The sequence below is a fragment of the Rattus rattus genome, chromosome 16, assembly GCF_011064425.1.
Source record: "Rattus rattus isolate New Zealand chromosome 16, Rrattus_CSIRO_v1, whole genome shotgun sequence".
NCBI lineage: Eukaryota > Metazoa > Chordata > Mammalia > Rodentia > Muridae > Rattus > Rattus rattus.
In genome coordinates this window covers 30,045,133-30,071,500 of record NC_046169.1, presented here as the reverse complement: position 1 = coordinate 30,071,500, position 26,368 = coordinate 30,045,133, and the positions used below count along the sequence as shown (strand labels likewise).

Sequence of the window (26,368 nt, the reverse complement as noted above, 5' to 3'; positions counted from 1 at the left end):
GCCTATTTTGTGGCCTCTGTCCAAAAATAGGGGCATGGAAGAAAAATAGACCCACTCAGTGGATGGCATGACTGAGTTCCAGCTCCTGTTCACGTTCATCCTTAAGGGCATACTTCAAACATGGATTACACTTCGTACCATGAAAATATTCTGGAGACTTTCCATATGTTGCTGTTAGTGCTTAGATATGAACATAAGAAAGACAAACGTGTGCTTTTGGCGAGACCCCTGACTCCCACACCTCTTCCTCTACAGGGATTTACTTAAGCATTACTGCAATGCCGACACAGGGCGATTGCTGTTTGTGGTGTGTCAGAAGCTCTGTCACATGCTGGCTGACGACGTCCCAATGGTAGCCCCAGTAGGACTCAACCTTCCTTCTGAGATCCATGATCTCACATGCCACGCTGTCACCATCTGCAGTCCAGGTGACAAGATATAGCAACCTTTCGTGTTCTCGGGTCCATTGTATCGATGTTTCCACATGCTATCTCTGTGACTGCGTTCCGAAAACCACACAAGAGACAGCTTCTTACACTAGGGCACTCTGGTTTTAAAACAACAACCAAGTGTGGTTGCCCCCTCAAAGGCTTGCGGTTCGGTGGCTGAGATCCAGGAGAATCACCAGTCCAAGGCTAGCCTGGACTGCTTAGCTAGACCTTGTCAGTCACCCGGTCGGTCAATAAATCCATTAACACTGTCATTTCTTGGGGTTGGGGATTTAGCTCAGTGGTAGAGCGCTTGCCTAGGAAGCGCAAGGCCCTGGGTTCGGTCCCCAGCTCCGAAAAAAAGAAAAAAAAAAAAACCAAAAACTGTCATTTCTTAAATCAATGACATTTGCTTTTGTGTGATCTCGGTGTCCCTGGCCTTCCCACATGGATCTTTTTCGAGGCCTGCTTAAGCACAGACATGAACTGTGTTTAAGTGGTCATCTATGTGGTGAACTTAAGTGGTCCTTATAGGAGTTTGATGGTTCTTTCTGCTCTCAGATTTCCTGCTGGATGTTCTAGAACTGAGTAAATACACTTTGACCGCTGTGGAGCTTTGCAGACAGTGCCAGATGGATGACTGTGGGATTCTGATGAAGGTAAGGCGTCTCCGCTTCATTTCCTTACACAACTCTGCTGGCCCAAGGTGTGGCCCTTCACGTCACTCGCAGTTCACAGGATTCACTGCTTACCCCGTAGCAGCCATTTGCTGCTTTGTGGCTAGCATTGTTTTTCCATCCTTTCAACGCCCTAGGAGATTAAAAAGGATGGGGGGGGGAGGGGTGACATTATCATTAGCCGACTTCCTGCTGGTTAGGAGCACTGAGCTCTGACAGGGTATCTAATTTTTGTTTGTTGTTTCTTCTTTGCAAATGAATACCTGACAAACTGAGACCAACAGCAGCTAACCAACAACTGGCCGGTCTCTCAGGGCCTAGCATTCATTATAGCCTCTGGGAAGTTACTGGAATTCCAAATGCCATACAATCGAAAGTCTCTGCCATTGGCAAAACCACACCCCTCCTAGAGCACGAGGCAAATCACAGACAGCTACTGTCGACAGTCTGAATCAGCCCCATATACCACACCTGGGCTTAACACTAAACCTCTCTTATAATAGTTCTGTAGTTTTTTCTTTTTTTTTAAAGAAACCAAAGTTCCAAAATTGTCACTACATACCTACCTGTTCTTGTTCTCCTCTGTAAAATTATCCTTTAAGAAGCTGTGAAGCCAATTCTATTTCCAGGCAAATGTTTTCATTTTGATTTGAGGTGTTTTTGAAGCATAGGGCCTTAACCAAGGCCTCTTGGGATATTGACTTTCTGTTAAGAGTTTAATCAAAGTAATATTTTCACAAGTCGCCACGCAGAGAAGAACGTTAGAATACAGTTTTCCCATGGTATGCTCAGAAGAACTGGTTCCAGACTGCCCCTTCCCTCAGACATACCAGGATCTCTGCGTGCTAAAACCCCTTATCCAAAACGATAACATTATAACCTACACACATATGTCACACTTTCAACATCTCCAGCTTTTACTGAATAAGTTTGATCCAAAATTGATCAGGTCTGTAGCTGCAGAATCTGTGTATTCAGGGAACCAACCCTGATTCCAGAGTTGTATCTGAACATCAAAGATGTTGGGCTCTTGTGTTTGCTCAGGGTTAAGAGCATTTGACACTTTTCCCAGAGAATCCGAATTCAGTCCCAGGCACACACATCAGGCAGCTCCAGTGGTCTAAAACGCCAGCACCAGGGGATCCAGCACCTCTCTCACATGTACACATTCAGACCCACACATAATTAAAATTAATAAAAACCTTCTTTGCTTTTGCAAGCTGTTGGGCTCTCAGCCTGAGCCCTTATTCAGCTTGGTGAGGTGGTGTGTGTTACAGTGAGCCTAGCGCTGTCTTTTCTGTGCCTTTGCTGTTTAGGCCGCCGTCGGGACGCACAAGGATCCCTATGAAGAGTGGTCCTACAGTGACTTCTTCAGTGAAGACGGAATTGTTCTTGAGTCACAGGTGGTGCTGCCTGTCATCTATGAACTGATCTCATCAGTGGTGCCCCTGGCAGGTAAATGACACTTGCATCATTATTTACATGGTTTTGCTTTGTGCTCTAGAAGCTTAGAACCAGGACTACATCCCATAAGGTCAATTTGGAGCCTTAAGGACCCAAGCGCAAAGGAATGCATGCTGCATAATATTTCATGTATGCAAGAGAAAAATGAGCTCTTAATAAGTCATGGTATTGGGGTTGGGGATTTAGCTCAGTGGTAGAGCGCTTGCCTAGCAAGTGCAAGGCCCTGGGTTCGGTCCCCAGCTCCAAAAAAAAAAAAAAAGAAAAAAAAAAAAAAAGTCATGGTATTTGGTGTCAGGGTAGAGGTTGCCCTTAGGATGGTGGAGAAGTCACTTTTCTGTTGCCGTAATAAGATATCATGACCGAAAACAAACTTACAGAAGGAGGAGTTTACTGTGGCTTACAGTTCCAGAGTCTACCATGAAAAGGAAGCTAAGAGCTCACTTCCAAAGCATCAGTGAAGCACAGAGAGCAAACTAGGAATGGTGCGAGGCTTTACCATCCAAGGGCTGCCCCCGCAGTTCTAGCTCTAACTTTAGCAAGGCTGTACCCGCTGACACTCCCCAAACAGTGCCATCAACTGAGGACCAAGCATTCACATACCCAAGCCTGTGGGGACATTGCTTATTCAAAGCACCATACCTGGGTCACGAGTGTAGAAGGCGTGGGGGGCTGTGCCTGCCTGTAAAGTTCCGGTTCTTGGTCTTGCTGCTGCCGTATTCAGTTTGTCTGCTTACAGACTGTCCGTTCATCTGGGCGTTTGCATGTGTAGTCGAAGGCGTTCTGTTAGTTTGGTTGGCTGGATTTGTTTGAGGGGTTTGTTTTGAGATAGGACTTGCCTTGGACTTGCAATCTGCCACCAAAGTGCTGGGCTGTCAGGCACGCATCACCATTCTGGGATTTGCCGTTTGTTACTCATTTTGCTCAGAGCAGTGGTAGCCTTGGAACATTGATAACAGCAGTTTCGATGGCATCTGAGCTTGGGCTTTGTTGGAATTACCTTGTTCAGTCCTCGTTAATTTGTTTTTCTCTTTTGTAGAAGGCAAAAGACGCCCTTTGGATTCTATAAGCTTGCCATACTGTTCCACCAGTGAAGGTATTTACAATTAGAAATGTATAGTATTATATTATAATTTTACAAATGCACAAATGCCAGGATAACTCAAAGCATGAATTCTCGCATATTGAAATTTGAATGTGAATTTGTCATAACATCCTTGATGTAATTGTTTCATAATTTAATTGTTATATTTTCAGAAGTCAACTATTTGGTTTGTCTAGTTGTATTAACTTTAATTCATAAATTTCAGGTATAAATATATATATTGTCTTCAACTGCCAAATAACTTACGCATCTAAATTTTAAAAACAAACATACAGATATATAGCTAACCTGTCTCATTATCTTGTGGCCTTTGGTCTCATGTTAACTCTTCATTGACTGACTTTGGGAATCAATTTCATAACTGTTACCTCTTTTGAGGAAATAGGCCATTTCTGAAAGCAATTTTCACTTTTTAAAAAACAAGAACAACAACAACAAAAAAAAACCAAAACCAACCAAACAGGGTGGTGTCTCAGTGGTTGACAGCATGGCTGCCCATGCAGAGGTCAGTGGTTAACACATGGCTGCCCTTTCAGAGGACCAGGTTCAGTTTCCAGTACCCACACCAACACTTACAACTCCCTGTACCTTCAGTTTCCTCTGACATCCTCTTCTGACCCGCAAAGGCCTCTACACACTATTGTCCGCACACACTCAGGCACCTGTACATGCACATAGAGAAAACTTTTACTGGTAAAATAATTAATTACTGAAAACCATCTTCCGTTTCAGGAGAAAGCCTTATTCTCCCCCTTGTCAGTTCCATCTCTGCTCTGCTCCGGAACCTTCAGGAATCCAGTCAGTGGGAACTGGCGCTCAGGTTCGTGGTGGCCTCCTTTGGTACCTGCCTGCAGCACTCTGTGTCTAACGTCATGAGCATGAGTTTAAGTGAGAAGGTACGACTGTTACAATACATTATTCAACTCTCGGGTGACTGCCAAGTCCATCTCCTGCTGACAAAGGCGTCAGCGAGTAGTTGTCACGTGCCAGGTTCCTTTGTCGGGCACCTATAGGATCCCAGGACCCCTGCACACGTGACTGTTAATGTCCTGAGAATCTCCGCTCCGTAAATAGTAGACAGTCAGAATGGGGCGTGCAGAAGTTAGTTACCCGGTTTTAGGTTGGGTCGGTAATTCTTTTTTTTTTTTTTTTTTTTTCTTTTTTTTTTCGGAGCTGGGGACCCAACCCAGGGCTCTACCACTGAGCTAAATCCCCAACCCCTGGGTCGGTAATTCTTTAATCACAGCACAGTATTTTTGTGTTTTGTTTGGTCGGGGTTGTTGTAGGGCTTTTACTGCTGCTGTTTTTTTGTTTGTTTGTTTGTTTTGGGATCTTTTTGACAGAGGATCTTGCAGCCCCTGGCTTGCCTTGAACTCCCAGAGATCCACCTGCCTCTGTCTCCCGAGATGGCACATCAAAGGAGACCTAAAGAGTTTTCTGTTCTTTTCTGAAAGTTACTTGGCAAGAGCACACTGGCGAGCTCAAGGCAGATCATTATGGAACTGAAAGAGAAGTCCATCGCATTCATCAGAGGAAGCGCCACGACACTCCTGCATAAAGTGAGTAAAGCCTGGCTGGTCGTGTCCAGCCAGTCAGGCAGTGCTGGTCAGTGTTCTACCACTGAGAAGCTTCGAGAGCCAGGGTGACCACCATTGCTGCTTCTGCATTGGTTCCTAGTGTATGTAAGTGCTGTTCTAGTGAACATGGAGGAAACTGTAATAATCTTCATTTCTTCCCCTTGATTCTGTTATTAATGATACATGTCTACAGTTTACATTTCTATTCCAGGATTTCTTTACAGGAATCCTAAGTTATTAGTTGTTGTTTAAAAAAAAAAAAAATCCCCCTTTGAAACAGGGTCCTGTGTAGTACAAGCTGGTCTCAAATTTGAATTTAGTGTATAGACAAAAATGACCTTGAAACTCCTGATTCTCCTGCCTCTAGGAGCTGGCATCCTAGGCATAGGTAACCCTTTAATTTTTAATAACTTCTAAGAGACCTTTAAAGGGGAACAATTGTGATTTCTTGTGTTGGGCACTAGGTTTTTATACATTGGTCGGATTAAGTAGTAAAATCCCCCTAGGCAGGGTTGAAAGTCAGCCTAGCCCAAGCTGTACTCGAACTGCCAAAACTCCACCTTGCTTTCCAGATAAAATCCTCGGTATCCCTGGCCACACACTCCACCCTGCAGACTGAGTGCTTTGCAGTGGTTCTCAGCCTGTGGGTCGCGACCCCCTTTGGGTAGTGGTGGTGGGGGTTGTGTATCAGAGAGCTATGAAATAGCAACAAAGTATTTTATGGAGGAACTGTATTCAAGGGCTGCAGCATTGGGAGCCACTACTTGAGAAGGAGACTTAGGGATGGCAGGTGGCATGGTAGATAAAGGTGATTTCACACACACACACACACACACACACACACACACACACGTACATGAGCACACATTCCAAATTTGGTGACACTTTCAGAGTTTTAGAAAAATTTTGATAATACAAACTGCAGTATACCCTTCATTGGCACATTACTTAATATCAAGCTTTCTTTCTTTTTTTTTCCTATTATCTATATTAGAATTTTTTTTTCCTGATCATACATAAGGCTTTTTATTTTTAAAGGTAGAATTTCTCTCCACAGCATTGACTGTCCTAGAGCCTCACTAGGCAGACCAGGCTGGTCTTGAACTTACAGAGACCTGCCTCTGCCTCCCAAGTCCTGGGATTAAAGGCGGGCACCACTCTGCCTAGCACATAAGGCTCTTTATCCTTGAATATCCAGTGTTTGTCTCCTTTGTGTAAAAGTTCTCTGGTCTAATGTCCATAAAGCTTTTCTACTAAGCTAAATTTTTTTTTTCTTCTTTTCTTTTTTATTTTTTTGGAGCTGGGGACCCAACCCAGGGCCTTGTGCTTGCTAGGCAAACGCTCTACCACTGAGCTAAATCCCCAACCCCCCTCATTGCTAAATTTAACAGTGTTATAAACACTTGTGTTGATGCCCACATCCTAGTTTAATTTTGTCTCTTTCATCAATCATGTACTTTTGGTACAAGATCTAGACTAATTTTTATACTTAATGAGCCAGCAAACTACAGCCTGCGGGACCAGCTTTTCGCTCTTATACTTTTCTAGCGGTTGGCCGTGCCCCTTACAGACTCGTGTGCCGTCTCTGGCTGCTGGGGCTGCTTTTCTGTCTCTAGACGAGCAGTGAGCTCTTGCTGCAGAGGTGCGCCTGCAAGGGCGAAGTATGTATTTACTCCTCGGACATTTTTTAAAAGTCTTGGAGCTGGAGAGATAGCCCAGTGGTTAAGAGCACCGGCTGCCCTTCTAGAGGACCTGGGTTTGATTCCCAGCACCTACATGGCAGCTCACACAGCTCTGTAACTCCAGTCCCAGCGACTCAACACCCTCTTCTGGCCGCTGCAAGGGCTGCACACATACGGTGCACAAGCATTGGTGCAGGCAAAACATCCAACACATAAAACAATATAAGATTTTTACGGGCTGAGTCCTGGTGTTGCTTTAGTAATCGTCGTGTATCCGGCTTAAATCTGTGAGTCTCCACTTTAAGGTGCAGAACGGTGTGCAACCCTAGCACTGCATTCTCTCTCTCTAGAGTTCTGCAGAGCCTGCCGTTCGTTTGGTTTTGATTTTAGATAGGAGAGACTGTCGAGTCACCAAGAGAAAGAGTAAGGCCTTAGGCAGACGAGGAAGCTGGAGCTGGGATCCAGGGTTGTGTAGAAGGGAGGGACACCCACTTAGGTGGTAGGTGACTGGTGAGCGGACGCGGAGCCATGCAGAGCTCACGGAGCTTTCCTACATGAACTGAGATGGCTGCAGCAGCAGCGCTCTATGGGACCCCGGTACCTTGCAGTCTTTTGGGACTGCGGCTTCAGTGCAAACTCACAGCTGTATTTGGGTTCTGATGGCTTTGCTGGTAGATCTTCCGGGCTCCTTCTGATTTCTCGGCTTGGTAAAATGTGGGGTCAGTGACCAAGGAGGCAGAGGAGGGTGATGGGAGACTTCAGATTGAGCTAAACTGTAAGGAGAAGGAAGAGGTCTGGGCCCCACAGGGCTTGCTGATTAAAGGTTCCTGGTTAAAGGTTCCCTAAGCAAATTCCTCAGAGCGCTTTCTCTGCATAACCTCCTAATAGCTCATCCTGCCCGGGGTCTTGAAGTGAGCCTAGGACCCATCTTCTTCTGATTGCTCACAGAGGCTTTGTTTCTGATGCTTTCTTCCCGTAGGTGTTTAACTGTCGTCTGGTGGATCTGGACCTCGCCTTGGCTTACTGCACTCTCTTACCGCAAAAGGATGTGTTTGAAAACCTCTGGAAGTTCATAGATAAAGCGTGGCAGAATTACGACAAAATCCTGGTATGCCCTGAGCCTGGAAACCTGTTCCTGTTGCCAGGTTAAGGTTTGAGGGACAAAGTGAAGGACTTTGTTAGCAGGTCTCACCTGTCTGGCAGAAATGGTGTCATATGATCTCTACCTACTTGTGCTTGACTGGTGATGAGCATTGCTTAAAGAATTACGATAGCTCTTATCTCTTAAAAGAACTAGACAGAACTGTATTCAGGTGTGGTGGCATATGCTTTTAATTCCAGCACCCAGGAGGCACAGCCTAAGTTAGAGGCCAGCCTGGTCTACAGAGCGAGTTCCAGGACAGCCAGGACTATACAGAGAAATCCTGGCTCGAAAAACAAAAGTACCTAAATTTAACAGTATCGTACAAGAAGCTGAATTACACAGATGAGTAGAGTAAGGACTGGGCACGAGGCATGTAGCTCAGCTGGTAGAGTGCTGGCCTAGCATGTGGAAGACTTGGTTTTGAACCCCTGGCATTGCATAACAAAGTATGAGTGAGTGCCTATAATCCCAGCGCCTGGGAGGCAGAGATCAGAGGATCAGAAGTTCAAGGTCATCCTCAGCTACATAGTAAAGTTGAGGCTAGCCTGGGCTACCTGAGACCCTATCTCAAAAGAAGTCTGTGGTGTGTGTGTGTGTGTGTGTGTGTGTGTGTGTGTGTGTGTGTGTGTGTGTGTGTGTGTGTTGGGGGGAGGGGAGTCATGTTGGAAAGATGACTCAGCAGTTCAAAGCCGCCGCTGCTTTACCTGAGGACTCGAGTTCAGTTCCTAGCACCCATACCAGGCAGCTCATGGCTCCCTTATCTCTAGCTCCAGAAGATCTGACACCATCTTGTAGCCTGTGCAGGGCACCTGCACACATGTGGCATACACTCACACAGACACATAAATTAAAGCAGACACTGAAGAGGTTCGGTGGTCAAGAGCATATACTGCTCGGGCAGAGGACTGGAGTTTGGTTCCCAGCACCCACGCTGAGCAATGTCCTGTACCCCCTGCAGCAGGGGAGACTGAAGCCTGTGGCATCCTGGGACACCTGCACATGGGTGCACGTACACACAGACACAGTTTAAAATACATAAAGCAAATGTAAAGAAGCAGTGACCACACAAACACGTGTAAGAGTCTACTCTCACAGAAAGGTTTATAGGGTTGAGGGAGTGTGGGAGCTCGGGACTGACCTCAGGCTGCAACGTGCCACGCCGTACTTTACCATGTTCTCAACCCATGGTTATGAATTTTCTGGCCCGAAATGGTCTTGTGCATAGCTCTGACTGCCCTGACTCTCTAGCCCAGGCTGCCCCGACTTCGATTTTTTTTTTTCTTCTCCCTTTCTGGGTTTCATCTAAACCGTATTAAAAATACTATTTACAATGCAATTTGATCTGTTCAAATTTTTCAGGCATTATCTCTGGTAGGCTCTCGGCTGGCAAATCTCTACCAGGATGTTGAAACAGGACTTCGGTTCCATGAACTCAGTATCGATGCCAAGTGGGGAATTCGCCTTGGTAAACTTGGTGTGAGTAGTCATAATGCTTTGATATTTACACTGTCTTGAGGATTATCTAGTCTTCAGTTAGAAGACAAAGACCTTGTCCTCCTTCGGGGTGTATAAAGAAATGAGTCTTTTGTGTTACTTCCTTTTCCATGATGTTAGAAGGAGCCCAATACCTTTACCTGCTTAGCTCTCTCATGGGTGTACAGCTATACACGTATGCACAATAGGTAAATAAATCTAAATGTAAAATTTGGAGGAGCTGTAAAAAATGTTTCTTTATAAAAATAATAAGTAAAGAGACATGTTCTTTTTGTAACATTTTTTTGGTTCAGAAGTTGTTTTTCTTTCTTTTTTCTTTCTTTTTTTCCATTTGCGTTCTTTCTTTCTAGATTTCCTTTCAGCCGGCTTTCAGACAAAATTTTCCTACCAAGAAAGACCTTATTAAAGCTCTCGTGAATAACATAGATATGGACACAAGCCTCATTCTGGAGTATTGCAGGTAATCTTTAATGGCGTCTCTGCTGTTGGTTTAGCTAGCTCATAGCCTTTGCTTCGAGAAGACCATAGTCACGGTGGTTGTCACGCTGCCCAGAGGCCTGTTTTCTCTTCCTGTGGTCAGCCTGAGCAGACAAAACCGTGTTAGATTCTCTGGAGAGAGATTTTGGTTTACTTATACCCTGTCAAGTATCCAAGCTCTGGAACAAAAATCAGAACCGATACTCTGATCTGAGCTCTCGTGTTGTATCTCACACCTATATTCCCAGGACTCAAGCAGGAGAATCACAAGTTCAAGACCAGCCTGAGTCACATCGTGCAATACTGTATCAAAAATTAAAAATACAGGTTTCTAGGCTCTTTCTCCCTGGCATTCTTGACTCCGCAGGTCTGGACCGAGAGGCTCGAAATCTTGAGTATCTTGGGCTCTATGTGGATGATTCCTGTGATCAGAAAAGTGTGTGTTGGGGGGGTATTCCCTCTTACCTGTGGGAACCATTGCTAAGTAACCCAACAGGCAAGCCACATAGACAGCATGGATACGCTGGACAAAGGGAGGAGACAAGGAGGGGAAGATGGGCATGTGGGGGTTGGGGGAGTGCTGTGTGATATGATCGCAGTCAGTGTCAGATACTTAAGTGACCACTTCTAAGGGATTAAAGGCACTCTCCCTCCTGAGTTGTAATGGATGCGTGGATTCTGGAGTTTTGTTTTTTTTTGTTTTTTTCAGAGCTGGGGACCGAACCTAGGGCCTTGCGCTTGCTAGGCAAGTGCTCTACCACTGAGCTAAATCCCCAACCCGGATTCTGGAGTCTTTATTGTTGTTGGGTTTTTGTTTTTGTTTTGAGATAGGATCTCATGTATCCCACAGTAACTTCAAATTTGCTATGAACTGAGGCTGGTCTTGAACTTTTGATCATCTTGCCCTCACCTCCAGGTGCTGGGATAACAGATGCCCATCACTATGCTGGTTCAGATCTGAGTCGTTTTGCTTTTGCGTTGGTGCTGGGGATTTAATCCATGTCCTCAAGCTGAGTGGCTGCACTACACCCCGTCCCCAGGGCCTAAGTCACTGATGAGAGCTGCTTAGAGTGTTCTCTCCTCGGCTGAGCTTCTAGTCAGCTCCTCCTCCCTTTGGGGCTGAGAGTAATGGCCCCGCCTCTCGCCACCCGGAGGCCACTGCAGTCAAGGACTCGAAGCTGCCTAGAGCGCTGAGTGGCATTGACCCAGCTGAACATGGAAGGGCAGCTCTGCCAGTCTTCGAGTTTGAGAACTTCAAACGCTGGTGGGGTCCAGCATTATGAAGTTGTACTCTGAGCGGATGTCTGCGTGCTGCTTCACGTCACTGCTCCGTTTCCTGCAGCTCCAGGAGTTTGTTTCAGTCGTTGAGCGGAGGCCTGCATCGTTGTATCCGTAGAGATGCTTCGCCTGAGGCAGTCTGTGTGAACAGGTTTTCAGTTGGCTCTTCTCGTGGTCCGGGCTGGCTCGGAACCTGTGATCTTCCTTGTGCAGCCTCCTAAGCGAGGGGATTACGGGTGTGAGCCGCCCGGCATCGTGCTCAGCTAGGCGGCTTCTAGAATGTCAGAGGACTTGACCGTGGCGGTACCAAAAGCGATGCTTGATCTCAGTGACCCTGAGTGACAAACTAAAGGATTGCTCTCTCTCAGTCAGAGGGCCTGAGGAGTGTTTCAGTTGTCACTTGGTCTATACCAACCAGAGTCCTTTTTCCTGTCAGTTATGTAACTTATTAGTTACTTTTACATGAAATAGAGTCTCACGTGGTTCAGATTAGCCATGAACTCCTATGTGGCTGAGGATAACCCTTGAACTCTCGATCCTTCTAACTCCCAAAGGCTATGATACCAGGTTTGAAAAGACAGTAATTTAACTGGACGTTGTGTATACCACTCCACAGCCCCACTATTGTCTGAGGCCTGAGGATTACCCCAAGCTTGATTCTAACGCCAGCTCCTATCAAGGCCCCCTCCCCCTTACTAAGGCATTATCAGCTTTGATGCTGCTGCTTTTTCTGCTTGTGAGGCTGGACAATAGCAAGGTTAATAGAGTTGAGTGACAGACGCATGCACCCGTGTGTCAGAACCTTGTCAGGACATGCACGCATTTGAGACCAGCCCGTGACTGACTGACTGTTCCTCTCAGCACTTTTCAGCTGGACTCAGACGTCGCCCTTCGGCTGTTCATTGAGACCCTGCTCCGTAACACTACCAGCCAGAGCCAGGGAGGAGACGCCCCGGAACCCACACAGCATCAGCATTCCAAATTCCTGCAGAAGGCCACAGAGATGGTCCCCTTGCTGAAGAGCACAAAGGACCTGGTGATCAGTCTTACCGAAATCCTTTATAAGGTAGGCGAGCGAAAACGTGGCTACCTCCCTGCGGCCCCCACTCTCCTCCTCCTTAATTGACTGGACACGTATTCTAAGAAACTGCAGATGTAAGGCCTGGTAGCTTCAGCTTTATTTTAAGATAGGGTCCCACATAGCCCAGGCTAGACTCAAGCTCAGTTGTAGCTAAGGATGGTCATAAACCCCTGAACCCTCTGGTTCTACCTCTCAAGTGCTTGGATTATGGGTGCGTGCCACCATACCGCTAAATCCTCTGTGTGTGTGTGTGTGTGTGTGTGTGAGAGAGAGAGAGAGAGAGAGAGAGAGAGAGAGAGAGAGAGAGAGAGAGACCAGTAACTGGTTCAAGCTGCTTGGCATGGTTACTGGGAAACCTTGGATCCTTTGCAACAGCACTAACCACTGAGCAGTCGCTCCAGCCTTAAGTCCTTTATTTTGACACAGCAATCGACCTTTAAGTTAGCTCTTTCCTCTTGTCTTACCTTTTATTCTCCCCTCAAAATAAAGCAGCATTTTCCACCAGAGTGGTTTTGCTTTCCCTCAATATATGACTTTTTGAGAATGGTCTCACGTAGTCCAGGCTATCCTGGAACTTGTGTAGCCAAGGGTACCCCTGAATGCCTCTCTGCAAGTGCTGGGATTTGAGGTGTGTGCCGCTGTGCTTGGCTTCTCAGGTTTGGTTTGGTTTTCACTTTACATTCTATCAGTGGGGCTGCTCACTGCTGTATGAGGAGGACAAGTTACCCAGGGCTCCGTCCTACCGTGTGGGTCTAGGGAGCAAATTCAGGCTGTCGGACTTGGCAGCAAGTGCTAACGCTGAATTGTCTCAAGCCCTCCAGCACCCGAATAATGAGACGTTAATAATCATGAGAGCTCTGCAGACTCTCCACCAGCTCCTCTAAGTAGGCCTGACCGTCTAGCTCTGTACCACCGCATGGCTTTTTAGTCACCTCTTCTGCGGTCCCTGCACCCGCTCCTTCCGGCTTGTCTGGCTAGGGAATCTCTCACCTCTGACTCTTTCCCAGAGCTCCCATCTCACTCACTCCCACGTCCCCCTTTCCTCTCCTGCTCTGCTCTAGGCTGCTGGGCTCTTTATTAAACCAATCAGAAGGTGACGGAGAAGAATAAGACGGTAACACTTCATAGAAATTAAAATACCAAAGTTCAGACAGTACTCAGAATCCTGCTGCTACAGAAATCAGCATCTGATAATACAAAGACAGTCTTTACAGTGCGCACAAGAGGCTCTCCCACCAGAGTGCCTCAGCAGCCCTCGGAGTTTTTAAATCGCAAACATTCTCCGTCAAAGAAACGAATGAGAAAGAAAGTATGAATCCCAAAGAGAAACTTAACCTGTGGGTCTTACTCTTTGGAGTGGGATAAATGTTAGTAGCACGTTGTGGTGGTTTGAATATGCCTGGCCAGGGAAAGTGGCACTATTAGGTGTGGCCTTGTTGGAGGAAGTGTGTCACTGTGGGCATGGGCTCTGCGACCCTCCTAGCCAGTCTTCTGATTCCCTTCGGAACAAGATACAGAACTCTCAGCTCCTTCTCTAGCGCCATGCCTTCCTGAATGCTGCCACGCTTCCTGTCTTGAACGGACTGAACCTCTACACCTATAAGGTAGCCCCAATCAAATGCTCGTTTTTATGAGTTGCCTTGGTGATGCTGTCTCTTCACAGCAATGGAAGGCCTAACTCAGACACATAGTGAACCGCCAATCCACAGTCAGTACGTGGCCGTTCCTGTCCTATTTAGTACCCTGCTCCTGGAGGCAAACACTGCATCTAACCATACTTTCATGAAGAGATGTTTAAGCCACCATGTGTGTGTGTGTGTGTGTGTGTGTGTGTGTGTGTATGAAATTTTTTACGAATTGGTATTTTTTTTAAAGATTTATTTATTTATTTTTATTCATTTGAGTACACTGTATCTGTCTTCAGACACACCAGAAGAGGGCATCGGATCCCATTACAGATGGTTGTGAGCCACCATGTGGTTGCTAGAATTTGAACTCAGGACCTCTGGAAGAATAGTTAGTGCTCTTAACCGCTGAGCCATCTCTCAAGCCCCAAATTGGTATTTTTAAGTTAATAGATAGTTTGATTCGGGGATTGGGAGGTAGATAGCAGAAGTAAGGTTATCATCAGACTGTCAAGGCAAATTTTAGTTTTATATTTTGCCTGTAAGTCAGCCAGAAATTATAGGCTTGCTTAATTTCCTTGGAATGATGGACTGTCTTCCAAGTTGATAATTATGTGCTTTTAGTTGGCATTTAAAAAAAAAAGAAAGTAATGGTGCGTAGGCAGAAACAAGATGCAGAGAGAACACGTCTTCTCTTTTTGTAAGTCTATACAGACACCATCCAGTTAAGTCTTGTGTTAGGAGGATAATGAAGCTAAAACAGGGTCCCCCAAGAGCCTCGGGCATGAAGGGCCAAGTTGTAGTTCATGTATTTCTGAGGTAATTTTCCTATTTTAATTTCCTTCATAAGTAGAACAAGTGGAATTTCAATTTCAAACTCTTGAAAAACGGAAACATTGACCATCTGTTTCTCCTTTCTGTGTAATTAGCACCAGAGAGACATCTGTCTTCAAGGATCGCGGTGCACAGCTCTTCACGGTGCATTTCAAGACGCGGCTGCTTAGCCTGGCAGAGGAAGCGTCTGCGAGCATAGCGGCGCCTTCTAGTGTCTTAACCCACTTCTATTTTTTCTACAGCTGGACCCATATGATTATGAAATGATTGAAGTTGTCCTGAAAGTTATAGAGCAAGCTAACGAAAAGATAACCACAGTGAACATTAACCAGGTATGGAAGGATGCGAAAGGTCGAAAACTCATCTCTCCACCTTGGCTCGTTTTGATGATATATTACAATTTATAATGTTTGTCATAATTATATAGGATTAACAATATTATGCATGTTCTTTCTGGGTTGTTCTTTGACCTCCCTTCAGATTCTGAAGAATTCCTAGCCATCCTCGAACTCACTATGTAGACCAGGCTGCCCTTAAACTCACAGAGATCTGCCTGCCTCTGCCTCCCAAGTACTGGGATTAAAGGCGAGTTCCACCATGCCCGGCAACATGTTAATATTTTGATTCATTAAGAATCTCATACATGAATACAATGTATTTTCATCATACTCACCCCCTTACTCCTTCCCCAACTCATCCCTCATATACACCCCTAGTTTTCTTTAATTTATTTATCATTTTTATTTATTTAATGATTTTTTATTTTTTTTTTCATTTTTTAAAAACTTATTAAATTTGTGTAAGTGTGTGTGGGGGGGTTGTCTTTTATCCTCACTAGGTCCGGCACCTCAGTGCCCCAAGATACCTGCTGGATGTCTTAATTCTCAGTCAGCAAAGCCTCTCACCCGCTTTGCTCCATCCCATATCACACTGCCAAAGGCCTCTCTCTGAGCCGGAAGCAATCTCTCTGTCTACCTAGTTCCCAAAGCAGGTCTCCATGCCAGAAACACACATCCCAACTCCATGGTGGCCCAGACCAGCCGCCCCACACTCCATTACACTTAAATCTACAAATGAAAGAACACACAGCACAGTAACCTTTGGCCCAATTGATAAGATATACTTGCCCGCCTAAATATACAAAGCCCAGTACCATCCATTCCTTAAGAACATTTGTAACAACCTGTAAAGGTACAGCGTGGAATCTTAACGTCATATTGTCCTGCCACGGCTTCTCTCCCTGTCCCTCCTGTCTCTTCCTCCTTTCCGTTCCAGTCTCCTTTTCTTCCTTCTCATCCAATGACAGGCCTCCTTCTGTCTTGTTACCTGCCTCCCCTGTGACATCGTCCCACGGTGGGGTTGGGGGGAGCTGGATGTACAAGTAAATAGCACACCATGTGGAAGATAAAGACACTTTGTGGAGTCACCTCTTTCCTTCCACCTTTACCTGGGTTAAACCCAGATTGTCAGAGTTCTATAGCAAGCACCTTTACCTGCTGAGCCATCGTTCTTTCTTCCGGTCTTCATTGTTGTTATTTTCTTTTCTGAGATGGGGTTTCTCTGTGTAGCTCTGGCTGTCCTCAAACTCAGAGACCCGCCTGCCTCAAGTGCCGGGGTTAAAGGCCACAGGCTTTGCTTTTTGGAGACAGAATCTTATACAACCCTGTCTATTTTCACACTCATCGTATAGCCAAGACCTTCTTCTTCTTTTAAGAATTTATTCTTTATTTTATGTGTATGAGTACACGGTAGCTCACACCAGAAGAGGGCATCAGATCCCATTACAGATGTGTAAGCCACATGGGGTTGCTGGGAATTGAACTCAGGACCTCTGGAAGAGCAGCCAGTGCTCTTAACCGCTGAGCCATCTCTCCAGCTCCAACCTTAACTTCTTGATCTTCCCTTTCTACCTTCCCAGTACTGGGACCACAGCATTTGCCCCCACACCTGGCTGGCCGCTTTCTGTCTATTGTGCAGTAGAGGGCTTTAGGGTCAGTCTGAGAAATGGTAAAATCCCAACTCAGACTAAGATGAATAATTAACAATGGAATGTTCTGATTTAAGTGGTTTTGAGTTCTGTCCTAAACTATCTGAAGAATTTGTGTGGAACTGCCCGAGTCCTGTCCTATGAACAAGACGGTGCCCTTGATTTCTCCTGATGTGATGTGTCCAGTGTTCGTGCTTTAGGAGACGGCAATACAAGGAAAGCTAGAAGTGGACATTGTTTTGACTCTGTGTGTGTGTGTGTGTGTGTGTGTGTGTGTGTGTGTGTGTGTGTGTGTGTGTGTGTTCAGGCGCACACATATGCTACCATGAACACGTGGAGGCCAGGATTAATTTTCTCCATCCACCACGTGGTTCCCTGTGATCGAACTCAGGTTGGCACCAGGCCTGGTGGCAAGTGTCACTGACCCTGGCAAAGACCGTGAGGAATGGGAAATGCACGGCGCCGATGTTACAGACACAGTGGCCCTTACAGGTCTCTTGCTCATTTCCACGCAGGCTCTGAATCTTCTGAGACACTTGAAGTCATACAGAAGAATGTCCCCACCAGTGGACCTCGAGTACCAGTACATGCTGGAGCACTTGATAACGCTGCCACCAGCCGCCCAGACTAGACTGCCCTTTCACCTAATATTATTTGGCACAGCACAGAACTTCTGGAAAATTCTCTGTATGTTCATTAACTTCTTATGAATTTTGCTAGGTGGCCAGCTAATTTTTTTTCTCACTCACCGTGTCCTTCCCCTTCCAGCCTCGGAGCTCAGCGAAGAGTCGCTTCCAACCCTGCTCTTAATCTCTAAGCTAATGAAGGTAACGGGTGAAGCATCCCGAGAGGGCTCTGTCTCCAGTGGGCCTCTGCCTGGGTGGGGTCTTACGCCACTTCCTGCCTCACCTCTCTCTCCCCTTCTCGGAAGTTCTCCCTAGATACTCTCTATGTGTCTACCGCCAAACACGTTTTTGAGAAAAACCTGAAGCCAAAGCTCCTGAAGTCAGCACAAGCCAGGTCCTCCCTGATGAGCAAGGAAGTGGATAAGCTCGTGCAGACCCTGGAGTCATACCTCCTGTCCATCGTCAACCCCGAGTGGGCTGTCGCCATTGCCATCAGTCTCACCCAGGAGATCCCAGAAGGTGGGCAGACTTCTGCTCTCTCTCGGGACGGGGGGTACTCGCGGATAGCTTTGGTGTGGGTTTTATCCCCTTTCTGCAGATCAATCTTGGGATCTCTCCAGGGTCTTGTACTTGCTAGGCCACTGTTGTGCCCTGTGTGCTGGTTTTCACTTCCAGTGCCCATCTGCTAGGTGCCATCCAGGAGCTACCAGTCTAAGTCAGGGTTTGAAGAGCTTGTCAGGAGCTGCCCAAGCTTACCCTGGGAGCAACAAGGTTGCTCAGGCCCACCCGTAACTCATTGAAAAGATACCTAAAAGGGCAATATGGATGGTGTTATGCTCTGTCCCCATATACCTAGAAATAAGAATCTAGTCTGGACTGGAAGCTGAGGAAGGATCTCTGCGGCCTTAAAATTTCACGTTGTATCCTTCTGTCCCATTGACCTCAACTTTTATTTCTACTGAGTGTCTTATAGTTTTAAAGTTCTTGCTGCTTTGGTAACGTGTATCGTCTCAGAGGATTCATATCTCCTCACAAACTTTTGTCCTTTCAGGCCCCTTCAAGATGACTAGTTTGAAATTCTGCCTGTATTTAGCTGAGAGATGGCTACAAAACATCCCACCTCAGGTGAGCCTGACTTGAGGTACCCCTTGCTGCTTCACTGAAACTATGATTGCCTGGCCCCTCAGCCCAGCACCCAGAAAGGAGAAGAGAGCCCACGGCTGCATATGATGGGTGTTTAAAGGTGTAAATAAATCAGGGAGGGCCTGTGGTCGCTAAAGGTGGAGTCTATCTCCCTGGAGAAGTTTACAATCTGCTTCCTTTCTGTTTCGAATGCTTTTAAAGGACGAGACATGTGAAAAGGTCAAGGCCTTGCAGAAGAAGCTGTACCTCCAGTTCCGGCTCTCGGGAACGGAGGCTGTGCTCATAGCCCACAAGCTGAATGATCAGGAATATCTAAGAGTGGTAGGGAAGCCAGCGCACCTCATTGTGAGCCTCTACGAGCATCCCAGCATAAGCGAAAGACTTTGTACCACATCTGGCAAAGATTATCCCGGTGAGGAGGAGATGGCAGTTTTTGGTCCAGCAAAGTTGCTGTCTTGATTCCCAGTTGCCTTCAGCCAAAAGCTTGAGTTCCACTTTCGTATCACTGTGTCTTCTTTATCTTAGATATTCACGCAGCAGCTAAAGAGATAGCCGAAGTCAATGAGGTTAACTTGGAAAAAATATGGGACATGCTGTTGGAGAAATGGTTGTGTCCCTCAACGGCGCCCGGTGAGGTGAGTGAGTGAGTGCACGATACATCCCTGCAAAGGTGAGCGAGCGAGCGAGTGCACGATACATCCCTGCAAAGGTGAGCGAGCGAGTGAGTGAGAGTGAGTGAGTGAGTGAGTGTGTGAGTGAGTGAGTGAGTGCACGATACATCCCTGCAAAGGTTAGCAAGTGAGCGAGCGAAAGGAGGAGTGAGTGAGTGAGTGAGTGAGGGAATGAGTGAGTGAGTGAGTGAGTGGTGAGGGAGGGAGTGAGTGAATGAGTGAATGAGTGAGTGAGCGAAAGTGAGTGAGGAGGAATGAGTGAGTGAGCGAGGAGTGCGCAGTGAATGAGTGAGTGAGTGGAGGAGTGCGTGAGTGAATGAGTGAGTGAGTGAGTGAGTGAGTGTGTGCTCACAGCTCAGGTTTGTGTTTAGATAGGGGCTGAGTCTGTGTTCTACACCATACAACCTTCAAAATGGGAAACAGACCTCCCTCCCCCCCCCTCCCTCTCTCCCTCTCTCCCTCCCTCTCTCCCTTCCTCCTTCCTCCCTCCCTCCGGGACAGCATCTCTCAGTGTCCCCAGCCTGCCCTTGCACAGTTATTCTGGTACCTCATCCTGTCGGTGCTGAGATCATGGGCCTGCACCGCCACGCCTGACTCAGACTCTAAGATCACCCTGTTGCCTGTGACTTTTAATGAGGCAGTTTGTCTCCTCTCTGTTACTCTGTAGCTGTTCTACCCTTCAGCCCTTGACCTCAGTCACATCCTCATATAAGAAGACTTTTTATGTGGATTCATGTGATTACCTTTTTGTTTTGAGATCATTTAAAATGAGACAGTAAAGTTTAAGAACAATGCAGAATTCCTGTACACCTTTTACCCAGACTCATTAGTTTTTAATAATATCTCTCCATATTTACTTCATCTCTAACTTTCTACTCATTTCCCTCCATTGGAGAATACATTACACATGCCATATTCTTGACCCATTAACATTTAAGTACATATTTCCTAAGAGTGGGAATTTGTTTAACTGCTACCATTTTAATTTTAAAAATCAGAAAAATCTCAACAATTGTGAGGTAGAGGCGGGAAGATCATTGCAAGTTTGGCTTGTTCTTTTAAGATTATTTATCTTATGAGTACACTGTAGCTGTCCTCAGACACACCAGAAGAGGGCATCAAATCCCATTACAGATGGTTGTGAGCCACCATGTGGTTGCTGGGAAATGAACTCAGGACCTCTGGAAGAGCAGTCAGTGCTCATAACCACTGAGACATCTCTCCAGCCCTAGGTCATTGCAAGTTTAAGGGCAGCCTTGTCTACCTACTGAAGACCCTGTCTTAAAAGTACAAACATTAGAGAATTAAATGTTGTACAATGCTCCAGTCTATAGCCCATACAATGGGCTTGTTTTGTTTGTTTGTTTGGAAAGGGTTTCTCTGTGTATCATTGGCTGTCCTAGAACTCACTCTAGACCAGGCTGGCCTCGCACTCACCGAGATTTGGAAGAATAAGATCTCTGTTTGGCCTTTATAATTGATATTAATTTACTTGGGGTGTGTGTGTGTGTGTGCGCGCGTGCCCGTGTGCTCGCACAGAGGTCAAGGGACAACTCTGTAGAATCAGTTCTCCTATCTTTTCAGATTATATTAATTTAGATACACATCTTGGCTAAGTTGTCCCTTTTTCTAATATATACAGTTCTTTTGTAGTTAACTAGGGGAAATACTTTGAGAATACAGCATAAAGTTCTCTACAAATTCATCCTTTATCTTATCTACCACCCGTACATGTTAACTTAACAACCACTGATGATTTTTTAACGTTTTAGTCCGGGTGGCACAGTAATAGGTGCTGTGTAGATGATATATATGTGATATATAGGTGCTATGTAGGTGATGTTTGGGTGATGTATAGGTGCCGTGTAGGTGATGTTTGGGTGATATATAGGTGCCGTGTAGGTGATATTTAGGTGATGTATAGGTGCTGTGTGGGTGATATATAGGTGATATATAGGTGCTGTGTGGGTGATATATGGGTGATGTATAGGTGCTGTGTAGGTGATGTTTGGGTGATGTATAGGTGCTGTGTGGGTGATATATAGGTGATATATAGGTGCTGTATAGGTGATGTGCTCTTCTCTGCTGAACACAGCAGGTAGCACATAATTCGATGTTTTTAGAAATAGCGAATCTCACAGTTGTGGAAGGAGTTAGCAATCTCAATCCAGATTTTTCAGTTTCTCTGAATTTTCAGGTAGGACTTAATAAGAAAGGCTATAAGTCTGTTCTTACATAGGAAGATAACATTCTTGAGATGTATCTGTAAAAAAGTGGTATAACCACTATGAAATTAAGTATTTATATTTAGTGAGTTTGTTCGATTTAGGGTGCTAATGTTAACCAAACTGGTTTCAATTTCAGTCGAAAGGAATTCTGCTGCAGCCTCCCAAGTAGCTGAGGTTGGCTGCAGTTGGCAGCCAGTTTTAATTTGTTTCGTTTTATTGTTCTGATTGATAGATTTTTGTGCTGAATAAACTATTCATTGAATGCTGAGCCTGTGCACTAAATTATATCCCCAGCCCTTGGCTTTTATTCTAACTTGTTTTTCAATTACATCCACATTGCCTGAGGGAATCGGCTCTCTCCTACAGGGTAGGTCCTGGGCAATGGCCTCGGGTCTTCAGGCTTGGCAACAAGTGCCTTCACCTGTGAGTCACTCCGCAGCTCTGTTGGATTTTAGTTAGGAGCTTTTATTTTATGTTAATTTTTCATTTCACGCCACAGTGTGCTGCTACTGTTTTGACATTAGATTTTGAGTGCCCCAGGCCAGACTCTTGCTCACCATGTAGCTGAGGATGACCTAGAACTTAATCCTCCCAAGGCAGGGTTAGAGGTGTGCCACCTCACCTGCTCTGTGCTGTGCTGGGGCCTGACCCCAGGGGTCCATTCTACTGTGCAAACTCTCCCTGCCTGAGATCCAGCACTACTCCCATTCTACCAGGAGCAGGGACTGCTTCAGTGGGAGCAGAATGTGAGCATGTACCTAACACCGGCATTTCTGTGTCCCAAGCTTCACCTAAGCTCAGAGTGTCAGCTGAAAGGATCTGGCTCCTAAGAACTATGCCTCGCATCAAACCTGGCACAGTGCTCCCCGAGTCCCGATGAGTACATATGAACTTTACAACGACTCACTTAAACTGCGGTAGCTCAGTGACAGAACATGTGGCTGGCATGCCGAGACTCTGGGCTCCTGGGAGGCTAAGGCATGGCCTGAGCTAGCCTAGGCTACGTAGTAAGACTCTGTCTCAAAAACAAAACCCAAAACCACATAAATCTCTGGATTTTGGGGGGCGGGGGGAGTCTGGTCTGTAGACCAGGGTTTCTTTACTCTCAGAGATTCACCTGCCTCACTCCTGAGCACGGGGATTAAAGGTCTGCGCCACGTGCCAGGCTCCGTTCCTTTTAAAATTTATCCAACAAGCATAAGCTCCTCGAGCATCCAAATGTTTGTTTTATTTACTTAGGCCATGCGTGTGCTTGTAACCTAAGAGGTACTCAGAACTTAATTATGTGTGAGTGAGTGAGAGCGGACCCTTCCTCTAAGAGAAAGTATCATCAAGTAATTAATCACAGTATGGCGTCCACATAAAATAGTTTTCTAATTTGGGTTTTTTTTTTTGTCTGATATACTACACTAACGTGACAGTTTGCGTGGTCACAACCTTCAACTTTTAACTTTTATTCTTCTCTGTTTTCAAAGAAAGCATCGGAGTTCTTTGAGCTTGAAGAGGATGAAGTGCTACATAGGTACGCTTTCCTTTTGTGCTGGCCTTGACACCCAGTAGGGATCTCAGTGTCTCAGAAGAGTCAGTGCTGGGCTCCGGGGTTGGGGAGGGAGTCCATCGCCAACACTGTGGATTTGAACCCCTGTGAGTGTTCTCAGACTTCCACAGCAGAGTGTGCCAGGCTAAGGGAAGCTCTTCTGTCAGCCAGAACCATTGCCCCTGGGCACTGTGTACTCTGCGATTCTAGAAACCGGCAGGGCTCAGGTAGAAGAAGACACTGTATCCTTTGTCTGAGACCCGGGCCTACAGAGCAGTGTGCTTGCCTTTAAATGTGCGGAGTCTCAGTGCTCTTGCTCGTTCTCTTGGGAAGTCTGTATCTAGTCTGAATCAGAAGGAATGTGGTAACCTGTTACCAATACTTGACTCCAGCATGGGCAGCGGGCGTGCTGGCAAACCGGCTCCTTACCACCCCTGGCCTAGACCAAAGGAGCCAAGAGGCCTGGGAGGGAGGCCCTATGGCTTCCTCTCCCCTGAAAATCAAATAGTGAAGACAGACTTGCGAAACCCAGAACAAGAAACTGATTGTTTCCAGTTTTGAGCAGAGCTGGCCACCTTCGTGCTCTCTGCCTGCCTTCGTTCTGGACCCCACCTCGTGCCGTTGTTTGGAAACGGTGGATGTCTGAGAGGGGAAGTTGTTACTTGCTTTTTTAGTCAGGATCTAACTGTGTACGTGAGAGGCCAAACCTACTCTATCTTGGGACTGGCCTCCATCTTAAAAGAAAAGCCTGAAACTTGACCTGCAGCAGTACCCAAGCTGCACCCAAATACCAGGAAGGGCCCCACGGCTTGTCTTTGGCCCATGCCCTAGATACTCCCTAGCTACTTCCTAGCAACTGTCAATCAAAGATCAGCCTGGTTGTTTCTGATGTACTTTCAGACCGCTTATGATTGTTTGTAAAACCCTGTTTCAACATAGGAAGTTAGACTGATCTTAAACTTGGGAATCTCAGCCTCAGCCTCCCCAGGGCTTAGGTGACAGCCATGCAGCACCAAGCCAGTCTTCCCTCCCAACCACCCCCAGACAGGGTTTCTCTTTGTAGGCCTGGCTGTCCTGGGACAGAGATCCGCCTGCCCGTGCCTCCTGGGCGCTGGGCCGACTGAGCTGAACCAGTGATGGGGAAAGCCTTCCAGGCAGTTCAAACAGTGACAGAAGAAATCTCCAAAGGCTGAGAAACGTTCCCTCCCCCAGCTTGTTTATCTAATCCCTCTGGGCCTTCCTAGGAGTGGCCTGTCAGCCCCAGGGCTAGAATCTAAGAGGTGTCACTGAACTAGGTCCTCCTGGGTCCTGTGAAAACAGGTTTTCCCATGTGTGACACTCACTGCTGTAAATTGTGGCTTGTGTCAGTTTCATCGATAATACCGGAAGGCTGAGTGGCTGTGGTACAGAGCAGAGCTGTGAAAGGCAGCCTGTGTTCCGACCATTCTCCTCGTTAGCTGTGACAGCAGCTCACAGCCATGTGTGACTCCAGTTCCAGGGCATCTCTGGTCCTCTTCTGGTCTCTGCAGACAGCAGGCACACACATGGTACACAGACACACGGGCAGGCACACACATGGTACACAGACACACGGGCAGGCACACACATGGTTCACAGACACACAGGCAGGCACACACATGCTACACAGACACACGGGCAGGCACACACATGCTACACAGACACACGGGCAGGCACACACATGCTACACAGACACACGGGCAGGCACACACATGCTACACAGACACACGGGCAGGCACACACATGCTACACAGACACACGGGCAGGCACACACATGCTACACAGACACACGGGCAGGCACACACATGCTACACAGACACACGGGCAGGCACACACATGCTACACAGACACACGGGCAGGCACACACATGCTACAAAGACACACGGGCAGGCACACACATGCTACACAGACACACGGGCAGGCACACACATGCTACACAGACACACGGGCAGGCACACACATGGTTCACAGACACACAGGCAGGCACACACATGACACACAGACACACAGGCAGGCACACACATGCACACAGACACACACAGGCAGGCACACACATGCTACACAGACACACGGGCAGGCACACACATGCCACACACAGACACACGGGTAGGCACACACATGCCACACAGACACACAGGCAGGCACACATTCCACACATACACACTGGCACACACACACATGCTACACAGACACACAGACAGGCACACACATGGTACACAGACACGGGCAGGCACACACATGCTACACAGACACACGGGTAGGCACACACATGGTACACAGACACACAGGCAGGCACACACATGGTTCACAGACACACAGGCAGGCACACACATGCTACACAGACACACGGGCAGGCACACACATGCTACACAGACACACGGGCAGGCACACATGCTACACAGACACACAGGCAGGCACACACATGGTACACAGACACACGGGCAGGCACACACATGCTACACAGACACACAGGCAGGCACACATGCTACACAGACACACAGGCAGGCACACACATGCAACACAGACACACATGCAGAAACACAGACACACGACGCACAGACACACAGGCACGCACACACATGCCACAGATACACACATGCACGCACACACATGCCACACAGACACACGGGGGCAGGCACACATGCTACACAGACACACAGGCAGGCACACATGCTACACAGACACACAGGCAGGCACACACATGCTACACAGACACACAGGCAGGCACACATACATGCTACACAGACACACAGGCAGGCACACACATGCTGTACAGACACACAGGCAGGCACACACATGCTACACAGACACACAGGCAGGCACACACATGCTATACAGACACACAGGGCAGGCACACACATGCTACACAGACACACAGGCAGGCACACACATGCTACACAGACACACAGGCAGGCACACACATGCTACACAGACACACAGACAGGCACACACATGCTACACAGACACACAGGCAGGCACACACATGCTACACAGACAGGCACACACATGCTACACAGACACACAGGCAGGCACACACATGGTTCATAGACACACCGGCAGGCAAAGCATAAACGCCATTGGCCCACGTGTTCCTGGCTGACACCTAGGATGTTGTTGTTTACTCTGGGCGGAGTCACAGCTCCATTGTATTGGGGATCCATCTCTAAGTTTTAAAAATGTCTTTCTTTTTTTCCCTCAGAGTTGTGTATCTCCTCCAGGCTCGCCCGATCGATTATAGCTCCAGGATGCTGTTCGTATTCGCCACTTCAGCTACAAGTGTAAGCTCTAGAGACGC

General features: G+C 46.9%; 1 protein-coding gene across 1 annotated transcript in view; it reads left to right on the top strand.

The window, feature by feature from the left end:
- Kntc1 (kinetochore associated 1) overlaps positions 1-26,368 on the top strand; it is a 73,063-nt gene that overhangs the window by 33,948 nt on the left and 12,747 nt on the right. Inside the window, exons 35-53 of the mRNA XM_032886927.1 lie at positions 256-428; positions 990-1,087; positions 2,422-2,560; positions 3,606-3,662; positions 4,404-4,567; positions 5,126-5,230; positions 7,910-8,038; positions 9,434-9,550; positions 9,919-10,028; positions 12,185-12,389; positions 15,106-15,195; positions 17,366-17,537; positions 17,619-17,677; positions 17,782-17,995; positions 18,528-18,601; positions 18,821-19,031; positions 19,145-19,254; positions 22,994-23,040; positions 26,273-26,351. Of these exons, the coding sequence (XP_032742818.1) occupies positions 256-428; positions 990-1,087; positions 2,422-2,560; positions 3,606-3,662; positions 4,404-4,567; positions 5,126-5,230; positions 7,910-8,038; positions 9,434-9,550; positions 9,919-10,028; positions 12,185-12,389; positions 15,106-15,195; positions 17,366-17,537; positions 17,619-17,677; positions 17,782-17,995; positions 18,528-18,601; positions 18,821-19,031; positions 19,145-19,254; positions 22,994-23,040; positions 26,273-26,351 (2,353 nt within the window). The remainder of the gene's footprint in view (positions 1-255; positions 429-989; positions 1,088-2,421; positions 2,561-3,605; positions 3,663-4,403; positions 4,568-5,125; positions 5,231-7,909; positions 8,039-9,433; positions 9,551-9,918; positions 10,029-12,184; positions 12,390-15,105; positions 15,196-17,365; positions 17,538-17,618; positions 17,678-17,781; positions 17,996-18,527; positions 18,602-18,820; positions 19,032-19,144; positions 19,255-22,993; positions 23,041-26,272; positions 26,352-26,368) is intronic.